The sequence below is a fragment of the Equus caballus genome, chromosome 4 (assembly GCF_041296265.1).
Source record: "Equus caballus isolate H_3958 breed thoroughbred chromosome 4, TB-T2T, whole genome shotgun sequence".
Lineage (NCBI taxonomy): Eukaryota > Metazoa > Chordata > Mammalia > Perissodactyla > Equidae > Equus > Equus caballus.
Genome location: NC_091687.1, coordinates 31,690,852 through 31,703,192, shown reverse-complemented (window position 1 = coordinate 31,703,192; position 12,341 = coordinate 31,690,852). Strand labels below are relative to the sequence as shown.

The window sequence follows — 12,341 nt, the reverse complement described above, 5'->3', positions numbered from 1 at the left end:
ATTCACCAGGGTAGGAAGGGGATCTTATCGTTAGGCCATTCAAGGCCCTCCTGATTTCACCAGTTATGAGACAGCACATAATATTGAATCTTCTTTCTGGGTCTTAGACCATAATTAGCACTGTTTATTTCCTTTCAATGACATATCTATTTAATATGCAGGAGAATAAATTATTGTTATTTGGGTTTTTGGGTTTTTTTGTTTTGTTTTGAACTAACAGAGAGTATATAAAAGGGACCAAGGTTAGTGCCAGATCATGGTGGGCTAGATAAAGTTTGAATTTAGTTTGATAGGCAGAATGGGCACCACTGAAATGGAAAATATAGCTTCCTTTGTGAGATCTTTTAAGAAATTTTGTCTTGTTTGCTTCAAAATTAAATTCTGGAAGAAGCTTAACCATAATGAAAAAGGTACACTAATTTTTAAAAAGTTTGGTCACTTTTGATTGAGACTGCACTGCCATGCTCAAATAAAGAGGAACTGAGGCAAAAATATGGTGAACTACTCCATGCGGTTTAGATAAATTATGGCTAACACCCACGTAACATCTCTCCAACATCATTTATATGAACATTTCATGAGAAAAGTTTTTTGTATGTCAGGCCAAGTGTTAGAATAGAAAGTTAAAACAATTGCGTCATCTCTTCTGCTCCTTGTGAAAGACCAAGAAAAAGTGTAACTGTCACCTTGAGGACATGTGTGTTCCATCTGAACTCCCGGAACTTCTGGGAAACTGAATAGACCCTACAAAGTGGGCTTTGACGCTGAAATTTCTCTCTCCCCTTTTTCTTTTTCATTCTTACCTTAACAGTGCAGTTATATATGACACAATTTCTCATTATAAGCCTCTCAAATTATCTTTAGGAAGAAACTGAGTATAAAATTATAGCAATAAAATAAGGCTCAGGATGAATCTCTTGTAAAATCACAATTTCTTCCTGATAAATTTTAGTGAAAGCTCACATTCATTTCCCCAGTAACAAAGGAAGTGTTTACTGTCAGAGCTAGTTCCGCATTAACATCATCACTTCTTCTGGCATCCGTCCGGATAAATATTGCTTGCACAGTTGTGTTCCTGCTAAGGAAGTGACATTATGGGCTTTGCTTCTAACTGGAGATAGGTTAGCACATTTTTCTATGTACTTTTAATAAGTAAAATTAAAGGAATTAATAATTGATTCTATGAGGAGAGGGTGAAAACATTCAGGATGTTTAACCTATAAGAAAGGAAGATAAATGGTAATATTAATGTGATATTTAAGGGTAGAAATATAAAATGCATATGAATTGGCCATGGAAAAATGGATAATAAGAAATGAGATTCAATTAAAGGAGTAAGGATTTATATTGATCTTCTAGAATATTTTCTTGACAGTTAGAGCAATGAGCGAAGATATACAGAAAGAACCAGGATGTGGAAATCAAGAAAAAATAATGGGCTTTAATCTTAGCTTTTTACATGCTAGACAACCTAGGCAAATTTCTAACCTTCCTTCATCTCAGCTTCTTTGTCCTGAAATGGTATGGATAGTACCCAAGCTGAAAAGTTGTAGAGACAATTTAAAAAATAGGGTAAGACACATAGGGGGAACTCTAGAAATGTTCGTTACTTTCTTTTTCCTTCTATCCCTGAAGATGATACTGAAGAGATGGATAAAAATCAAATAGTATATTAAATATAAAATAATATTGGTACAAGGTACAGAAACCAAATAGACTTCGTCGGTTCAGTCATATATTTTGGGAGATTAGACACTTAAACGTTCAATAAATCTGATGTAATAGAAAATTAGATGAAAATAAATAAAAGCAGTTGCTTTTTTGTGTAAATACCAATTTCAATGGAATGTTTGAATATTCTTGGCTTGATCACCTAACGACATGTAAAATTTTTTGTCCATTCCAGATAGTAGTAACAATTTTTTAAAATAGAGTGATGAAAAAATGAAAATAATTGTATTAAATAACTCTTTAATGAAAAATATCCCCTGATGTATATTGGAAGGAAGAAGCTGTTGAACTATGTTAAATCTCTCCTTCACCAATAGTAAATTGACTTTGATGAGAACAGGTTTAGCCTGTGGTGCAAAAATAATCTGGACACTGGGATTTTATTTATGTCCCTAAAGTCCTTGGCAAATTCAGAACCTTTCTCTCTAAATCAGTTTTTCAAGTCCTCTTCAAAATAGTGGTAATTATAGTAATTATTACATTACCAGGTCTGTATGCACTTTGTTTTTTACAGATTTGATATATAAGTATTAATCCAATTACTTACTCACTTAGATATATATACACAATTCACATTTGTAATAAAAATGCTAAAATACAAAAATCATGGAAACTGTAATATTGAAAAGTAACAATTTCACCTTGTAGTGTTTGATAAAGATATAAACAAGGCATAAAAATTGATGCAAATGGGAAAATAGAAATTATATTGACAAAACAAGCATAATCTTTCCCAGGTAATCACTTACAACTATAGATTAAATTGTACAGTATGATTCATGGGCTGCCTAAGCCAGAAATGTTTCCTCTCCTCAGTCCTGACAGAGAGATGCTGACGCCCAACACTTTTATATCTGGGTTGTTTCGCCTTTTAATGGTCTGATGGCAGTCTCTCCCATCATTCTCCTCTCTACAACTGATGAGGAAAGGAAGGGCTGGATGTGCTGCTCCCGAACCCATCCTTTCTGATTCCTAACCAGGTACACGGGCACCAACCAGAGAGAAGATGCATTGTTAAGTCACTCATTTGGAGTAAGAGTGTAGGCTCCACTCTAGCATTTTCTAAGAATAGAATACAGTATAAATATAAATATAAATCTATTATTTTTAACATCATTGTCATTGATGCGCTAGCCCCATGGGGAAAAATAGCCGTTTCAATATTCATTCATTCATTATTCATTCAGTTATATATTTAATGCTGCCTAGATGCCATATACTTGATATACACGTTATACCAGAACCTCAGCATTGCAGAACTAATACACAGTTCTCTTCCTCTCTGATTATGAAGGGCAAAAGCTTATTTTTTCATGGCCTGTTTTCCTTTTCATTCCTACCTTCTGTCACTGCTTAATCACTGTCATAACTACTATAAACACAAATGTTCTACAAATTTTGCTGCCAAGATAATGTCGATATATATTGTGTGCACAGAAAGTTCAGAATACAACTTTCACCTTTGTATTAATTTTCTATTGATGCATAACAAATTACCACAAATTTAATGGCTTAACAACACACATTTAGTACCTCACAGTTTTCATGGGTCGATAATCCAGGCACGGCTTAACTGGGTCCCCTGATCAGGATCTCACAAGGCTGCAGTCTTTGTGTTGGCTGGGCTGTGTTCCTTCTGGAGATTGGGGATCTTCTAAGCTCACACGGTTGTTGACAGAATTTAGCTCCTCTAAGATATGGGAGTAAGTTCCTTGTTTACTTGCTGGCTGTCAGCCAGGGGCCACTCTCAGTTCCCTGCCATGTGACCCTCTCCCAGGCCCTCTCACACATGGCAGTTTACTTCTTCAAGGGCAGCAGGAGACTCTCATTTTAATCTTCTTAGTTGGAGTCTTAGATAACATAATCATGGTAGTGACTATCATATCACCTTTGTCAGATCCTATTGGTTAGAAACAAGTCACAGGTTCCACCTACACCCAAAAGGAGGGGATGATACAGGAAGTGACTCATTGGGAGTCACAATCGTGTATGATTGCAGCAATCCCCTATTATGTCCAGAAGTACAAAAGGAACACTTAATACTCAATTTTGAACTAAAATAGTATTTCTTCTTACTTATCTTTTATTTAAGTAAAACTGGCATTTATTTTGGATGGCGCATCATAACTTTACACTAATATAAGCTTAAACTATTTTATTTCCAATGACGTTATAGGGTTACATCAGTGTTTCCCAATACAACAATTTTCTTTAATGCAGAGTAGATGAACAGACCTCCAGTCCAGGCCTGCCATCAATGAGATCAATATCTAAATAAGTCATTATTAAGCCCATATTTATAAACTGAGCTATCTTCTAATTTTATAACATCCACCTTCATATCAAAGGATCATTTTGTTTTGGACCCTAAATACTAATAAACAGAATGATTTTTTTTATTTAGCGATAGGTAACATGTAGCATTTCAGCTATACAACATAATGATTTGATATTTGTATGTATTGAGAAATGATCACCACAGCAAGTCTAGTTAACATCCATCACCATACATGACTATAAAATCTTTTTTCTTAAGATGAAAACTTTTATATCTACTCTGTTAGCAAATTTCAAATACACAATATAATATTATTAATATAGTCACCATGCTGTACATTACATCTCCCATTCCTTACTTATTTCATAGCTGGAAGTTTTTAACCCCTTTCACCCATTCACCTACCACACACCCTGCCACATCTGGCAACCACCCATCTGTTTTCCGTATCCATGAGCTCATTTTTTTGTTTTTTTATTCTTCTGGGTTTTTGCTTTTTTTTTTTTTTTTAAGATTCCACATATAAGTGAGATCAGACAGTCTTTCTCTGTCTGACTTATTTCACTCAGCATAAAGCTCTCAAGGTCCATCCATGTTGTTGCAAATGGCAAGATTTTCTTCTATTTTATGGCTGAACAACATTGCATTGTGTATACATAACACATTTTCTTTATCCATTTATCCATTGATGGACACTTGGGTTGCTTCTATATCTTGGCTATCGTAAATAATGCTGCAATGGACATGCATATATTTTTCAAGTTTGTGTTTTCATTTTCCTCAGATAAAAACCCAGAAGTGAAATTGCTGGATCACATGGTAACTCTATTTTTAATTTTATGTGGACCTCCATATTGTTTTCCATAGTGGCTGCACCAATTTACATTCTGACCAACAGTGCATAAGGGTTTGCTTTTCTCAACATCCTCACCAACACTTGTTAGTTCTTGTCTTTTTGATAATAGCCATGCTAACAGGTGTGAGGTGATATCTTTTTGTGGTTTATATTTGCATTCCCGGGTGATTAGTGGTGTTGAGCACCTTTTCATGTACTTAGTGACAATCTGTATGTCTTCAGAAAAATGTCTGTTCAGATCCTCTGCCCAGTTTTAGTCAGATTGCTTGTTTTTGTGCTATTGAGTTGTATGAGTTCTTTATATCTTTTGGATATTAATCCTTTGTCAGATATATGATTTACAAATATTTTCTCCCATTCTGTAGGTTGCTTTTTCATTTTATTGATTGTTTCTTTTGGTGTACAGAAGCTTTTTAGTTTTATGTAGTCTCACTTGCTTATTTTTGCTTTTCTTGCCTTTGCTTTTGGCATCAAATCAAAAAATCATCACCAAGACCAGTGCCAAGGAGATTACTGCCTATGATTTTCTTCTAGGAGTTTTATGGTTTTGTTCATGGAAATGTGAGATAAAATATTCTCTTTGAATCCTTCATGTATGTAAAGGATACATATTTAAAACTAGGAAAAAGATGTTATAAGCAATTGACTGGATTAGAAAAATCTAATGGGAATAGCTGAATTTGTAATTTGCATGCTCAGGCTTAGAGTTGCATTAGATTTGGCAAGAATGTGGTGTTACCATTTTGATGTTGCTAGAAACAGTCAAGTATGGATTGCTATGGATTTTATTGAGGAAATTAATACTTTTTTATGTTTGTAGGGATGTTTTTCTTATACTGAGGAAAAATTTAGAAAGATAAAGGATAAATATTGAAATATTCTTTAGGTCTTCATGTTCAAGTATTAATGAATTAATGTAGCATTTAATTAGTACAAAGGGGAAATAACTATGGATTTTTAACATAATTTGGCTTATTTTCCTAAATATTTACATGGATAATTTATAACATAGAAATTAATACGTGAAAGAGTATAAAAATAAACTTTCACAGCCTTTCCTCAGGAGTATAATTAATGTGTAAATAATAACAATAGATTTAATTGAACTATTCTTCAGGGACTTTTCTATTATCCTTAATGTTTCATTAGCATTAATATTTGTATAGATAATCTTTCTTCTTCTTCAGCCCAACCAATAACATGTATAAATTGTTCAATATACCTTCATTCTGTAATAACTCTATTATGAATAATAAACTCTGTTGATTTAACTTACTATTCATAAGGTAGTATGTTCACTGATGCAAATTTTGCTTTTCCTTGATGCTTAGATGTAGCATATGATAGTGTCAAAATGCAACAAGTATTTTAAATTTTTCCTTAATGCTCTAATTATAAGATCATAATAATTTCATATATTATTTTAATGATGAAAATAAGAAAATTCTTTGTAATAATTTAAAATACCAGAGCTTTTAATGTAACATGTTAATAAACATATAAAATTAAAGTAGATTTAGGACCCACAACGAAGATTATACAACTACGTACTGGGGGGCTTTGGAGAGAAAAAGGAAAAAAAAATTAAAGTAGATTTAAACTGAAAATTTAAAAGCAAATGTAAAGATTTTTTCTTAGTATGCTCGTGTTTATTTTATGCACAGCTTATTTTATTTTATTTTTTTCAGCTTTATTGAAGTATAATGGACTTATAAAATTGTAAGATATTTAAAGTATACATTGTGGTGATTTTATGTATGTGTACATTGTGAAAGGATTGCTCCTATCTGGTTAATTAATACATCCATCACCTCATATATTTTATCTTTTTCTTTTCCTTTGGTGAGAACATTTAAGTTCTACTCTCTTAGCAAATTTCAGTTATACAATACAGTATAAGCAACTATAGTCACCATGTTTTATATTAGATCCTCAGACCTTTTCCATCTTATAGCTGAAAGTTTGTACCCTTTTACCAAGCTCTGCCTATATCCCTGACCCACAGCCCCTGGCAACCACTTTTCTACTCTCTCTTTCTATGAATTTGACTTTTTTTCCCTACATATAAGTGATACAATGCAGTATTTGTCTTTCTCTGGCTTATTTCACTTAGCATAATGCCCTCAAGGTCCATGTACATTGTCTCAAATGGCAGGATTTCCATCTTTCTCATGGCTGAATAATATTCCTTTGTATAGATATATAGATATATATCTATGTATATATCTCACATCTTCTTTATCCATTTGTCCATCAATGGACACTTAGGTTATTTCCATATCTTGGCTTTTGTGAGTAATGCTGCTGTGAACATGGGAATGCAGATATCTGTTTGATATCCTGTTTTCATTTCCTTTGGATATACACCCAGAAGTGGGATTGCTGGATCATTTAGTAGTTCTGTTTTGACTTTTTTGAAGAAACTCCCTACTGTTTTCCATAGTGGCTGCACCAATTTACAGTCCCACTAACAGTGGGCAAGTATTCCCTTTTCTACACATCCTTGCCAACACTTATCTCTTGTCTTTTTGATAATAGCCATTCTAACAGATGTGTCATGATATTTCGTTGTGGTTTTGATTTACCTTTCCCTAATGATTAGCGATTTGGAGCACCTTCTCATGTACCTGTTGGCCATTTATATGTCTTCTTTGGAAAAATGTCTGTTCAGTTCCTCTGCCTTTTTTATTTCATTTTTTGTTTTTTTTTTTGCTGTTGTGTTATATGAGTTCTATATATATGAGTATATATTTTGATATTAACCCCTTGTCAGATATATGATTTGCAAATATTTTCTCCAATTCTTTTTCCTTTTGATAGTATCCCATAAGTCCCTTAAGGTATCATCACTCTTTCGTTCTTTTTTCTTTTTGTTCCTCTGCAGGATGAATTCTATTGCTCTATCTTCGAGTTCACTAATCCTTTCTTTGGCTTCTCTAGTCTGCTACTGAACTCCTCTGTGAATTTTTCAGTTCAGTTATTGTAGTCTTCAACTTTGTGATTTCTGTTTGTTACTTTCTTATATTTTCTATCTGTTTGTTGAAATTTTCACTTTATTCATCCATCATTCTCCTGACCTCAGTAATCATCTTTATGATCATTATTTTGAACTTTTTATCAGGTAAATACCTTTTAAATACAGACCCTCCATTTCATTAAGGTCTGTTTTGGAGGTTCAATCTTGTTCTTTTGTTTGGAACATATTTCTCTTTCTTTCATTTTCCTTGACTCTCTGTGTTGGTTTCCGCACCTTAGATAAAACAGCCACCTCTCCCAGTCTTGATGGAGTGGTGTCATGGAGGAGATGAACATTATTCAGCTGGGCCTAAGCTCTTGGTTGTCGCTCAAACCTTTATGATTGTCCAAGCTGCCTTCTTTGTTCTTCGTGGCTCCTAATAGTTGAGGGTATGCCAAGACCTGTTTTGATGTGATAGTTTCTTGTTCACCCAATGTGTAGGTGTTGCTCAGCTAGTTTCTGGATTTCATTCAGAGGGAACTGCTCCATGTGTATCTGTAGATTTGGTATGTCCACGAGAGGAGGTGAGTTTGGGAGACTTCTATGTTGCCCTATTGTATAGGAACTTTAAAAGTGACTACATAAAATATATTTGTCATATAATTATAGGGTACATAGAGACTTGAAAAGAGTGATACATTTAAGTCATAATCCTGAGGTTATTAACGAAATACTTTTTCTTTATGATGTTGTTACTTTTATCATTGAACTTCATTTTTTATAAATATTCCCTATATACGTTAAAGAATTTCTGAAATATAGATTTCCCTGTAAGACTTCCTTAACCACATCTATGCTTTATATGTTGTGAAATTACTATAACTTTTGATGATCTCTTTTACTAAAGCTCCTATGTTCTCTATAGTAGTTATCCGCCTCTCTACTCTACCGTACTGTGAACTCAAGAGCAAGACCAAAGTATTTCCCTGGCATCTAACTGACGAAGCAGTTCCCCAACGTTTCTAGATGGAATAGAAGCAGAGAGGCAAAAGAAATTTCTGTCGATAAAAGTTTTTGAAAAGTTGAAAAACAGTGATAATATAAATATCTCTTATCAAGGACCATTTAGATCTAAGCATTTCAGTTAAAAGTTAATGTTGCTTTTTGAGTTTGCCAAATCTTTTACTGACATTCCGCTTTTTAGATTTGAGCTGTGGTGTTTTAATTTTATGGAAGCATTTTCATTCATTTTATCTGGATTTAATACATAAAATATCAGAGTGCAGCTTAGAAATATTAAATCAAAATGTCCAGATTTAAACTCTTGAAACTGTATAAATTGAATTTACATTCATGACATCCAAAATAGGATACAAGTAACTACTGTAAAATAAACAAAAAATGTTATATTCCTGAGTATTTTTACTTTTTACCATGCTATTCTTCACAATTTTTAAATATTTCTATGCTAATTTATTGTATACATGAAAAACAATAGCAGCAACCACAGCAACATCAACAAGAGGAACAGTAATTTTTGAAAATTTACTATGTATCTGAAGTGGCTTCTGTATGTATAAAATCTCATTTCTCATAGTATTGTCATGACTGTCTATTATTCCCATTTTACTGAAGACAGTGAGGCTTATAAAGTATATTTAGAAAATTTTTTGAGTACTTGAATTTACTAGAGTGAGACTATATTTTACAACATTAAATAATTATTGTGTCATGCTACTTTATTAAGATGGAATAATTGTAGTTCCTATCACTGAGCCTTTACTACAGGCTTTTAGAATGTGCTTAGTCACTAAAAATCAAATGACATTAAAGGATCCAACTACTTAACCCTCAAGACATTGTCATTTGCAGAATGAAACTATAAATTTTAAAAAGTAGTCTCTTATGCTAATTAATAGATTTTGAAGTTCTACAACTATTCTTTTAGCTCTACCTTTACAAAGTATAACAATTCTAAATCTATTTGTAGATTCTAAGCATTTGGCTACACCATACATTATATAGTAATTTCAGTACTACATTTTCATAGGCTACCTTTATTTTCTAATGTTTAAGCTTAAAAAGAAACAAGTAAAACTAATGCCCTGAGCACTCTACTATAACCTACTATACTCTGCTCTGCTATATTCTAGAAAAATTGTGATAAATTTTGATATAAGGCATCATCTTGAGTATATGCCTTTACACTACGGAAACCTCATAAATCATCTTTTGGAATCTCAGACTGACCATGTCTTAAAATTGTTATGGATATACCAACCACATTACAAATTCAATATCTGTATGGATTTTTATGAAATCTTTAATAAGTGATGGATTGTACAGCTTGTGAGTGATTCAATCATGAAAAATGAAACCAAGTCTGTAAGAATCTATTTTTATTTTTTATGGGTAAATTCCATGGAATAAGCCTTAATTATGGCCAGCTGTTTTAAAATCCTTGTTTAATAATTTCTGAAGTGTCCTTAGTATGCTCAAAATAACAGGCTAAACTATTGAATGAAGAGTGGCTAATAGCTTTTTTTAATCTGCTACCCTTTATTCGTCTCTATCTAATGTCTTACTGTAGAATCAGTCCTAGTGAATCCATAAAGGCTAATGGCTAAGAACTCTACTGTTTCTACCCAGACTTAGTTGAGATTAGGTCACTTACTAGATGGTGTTCTGCATTCGTCCAGTTGTATTCAATATGTATCATAAATTAGTATCTACTAAAAACATTGACACTGGATCAAGAAACTTTGACAGAAAAGCTCCACGAGTGGGGCCAGACAGCTGGTATCTTATTTAACTCTGATTCCTTCACAACAGCAGGGAACTTAGAAACATACAGTTAATTTGTTTCGTTTTTGTTTTTGTTTTGAAGCTAAATCTTCAGAACAATTACCCTGGTAAAAAAAAAAAAAAAACACAAAAACAGAGATGGGGGCAGGTAGTAGGGAAGGAGAGAGAGAAAAGAGAGAAAAACAAGGAAGGATGGAAGGGAGGGAGGGAAGGTGAAAGAAAAAAAGGGAGAAAATTGATATATGAAGAATTCATATGATATTTGGAAATATCATATCACCTGGAATAAAAATAAACAATGTCCTACCAAAATATATCCCTACTGGATAAATGAGAGAAGAGTTCCATGATTCAGTGTTACTGCTTGTTGAATGTTTGAACTATGTTGATGCTGACTACAGGGATTGTTTTTGAAGAGTAAAGTGGGAAGAGAAGAGAATTTGGAAGACAACTGGCTTTTAAAATTTGGAGATTTTGAAAGTGTTGAAAATGGTACTTCAATCACTGAGTTGAAAGAATTTCAATTTAAAGAGATAATTAAAAGTGTTTTCATTAAAGGAGAAGAATTCTGCTTTCTTTTAATACTTTCATTTTAAAATATCCTTAACATTTGTAACAAAAACATTTCTGGTGCTGTATATACTTGCTAGTTTTTAGCTGATAAGAAACCATAAACTTAAAATATCAACAATTCATTTCTATCAAAATTAGATTTCTCATAATAATTATTCCCCATCTTTTTTCTATGTGGCTACTTACAGAAAGAAAATATGTTCTTCAGAATAAGGAATAGTTTGCTAACTTGTTTATCAGTCAAAAATAATTTTATTGTGCCTTGTAGTAAGTGCCATGTTAATGCACGATCAATATTAATTGATGAACTAAAGTTAAAAAGTGAATAATAATTTATAAGATACAGTCATGTTTTCACTTTTTCAGTTGATTTATTTGTATGTTTGGATTGAGTCATCTCAATTGACTGCCTTTAAATGAAGGATACAATAAGAAATGTTCCTTAATTTCATAAGTGAATTCTATGCTCTGGAGTCTCTTATGTTAGGATCATCTTCATGCAAAATTTTTACAAAATATCTGGTCAAAAATGGGCAAAGATATTTCTATCATATCTTGGTGATTGAAAAGATTACTTGTTAATGTCAAGTGATTCATTTAGATCCCACCAAGATCTCAGAAAGTCCTATTTCATATATCAACTATTATTGAAATCCGAACAATGTCCTTTTGTTATTGGTGCCAGCTCCAATATTCATGTTCTAGTAAGCTTCTGCATACTAGAGCCCACTTTTTGTGCCCTTTATAGTTTGTGACAACTGTTGGCCTTTTAAATTATTACTAATAACTTACTAATTTTTCAATACAGGTAATGGATTAGGAATTAGAATTGTGGGTGGTAAAGAAATTCCTGGACATAGTGGAGAAATTGGAGCCTATATTGCCAAGATTCTTCCTGGGGGAAGTGCAGAACATACAGGGAAACTTATGGAAGGTAAGATTAAGGATTTCAAAGTAAATTAAAATGAATGTATTCATATTAAATACATTTTTATTTCATATTCAAATTTTCTCTTCCTTTACTGTCTAGGTAAATATTTCTCATTATGGTTAATTATGACATTTTGATAGGGTAATATAAAAGAAAATATGTCCACAACTATATTCATTTTATTTTCAATTGCATTGTCCTTTTGGCAGTT

The 12,341-nt window shown here is 32.7% G+C and overlaps 1 protein-coding gene across 14 annotated transcripts in view; it reads left to right on the top strand.

Annotated features, from left to right (window-relative positions):
- Window positions 1-12,341, top strand: part of PCLO (piccolo presynaptic cytomatrix protein) — a 386,717-nt gene that overhangs the window by 246,607 nt on the left and 127,769 nt on the right. For 11 of the 14 annotated variants that reach the window (XR_011437785.1, XR_011437781.1, XR_011437784.1 and 8 more), the window contains one exon: window positions 12,008-12,133. The exons of the other annotated variants lie outside the window; for them this stretch is intronic. Coding sequence is in view for 4 of the 11 variants with exons in the window: in XM_070264476.1 (XP_070120577.1) it covers window positions 12,008-12,133 (126 nt within the window). In the remaining 7 variants the exon portion in view is untranslated. The remainder of the gene's footprint in view (window positions 1-12,007; window positions 12,134-12,341) is intronic. 14 annotated transcript variants of the gene reach the window in all.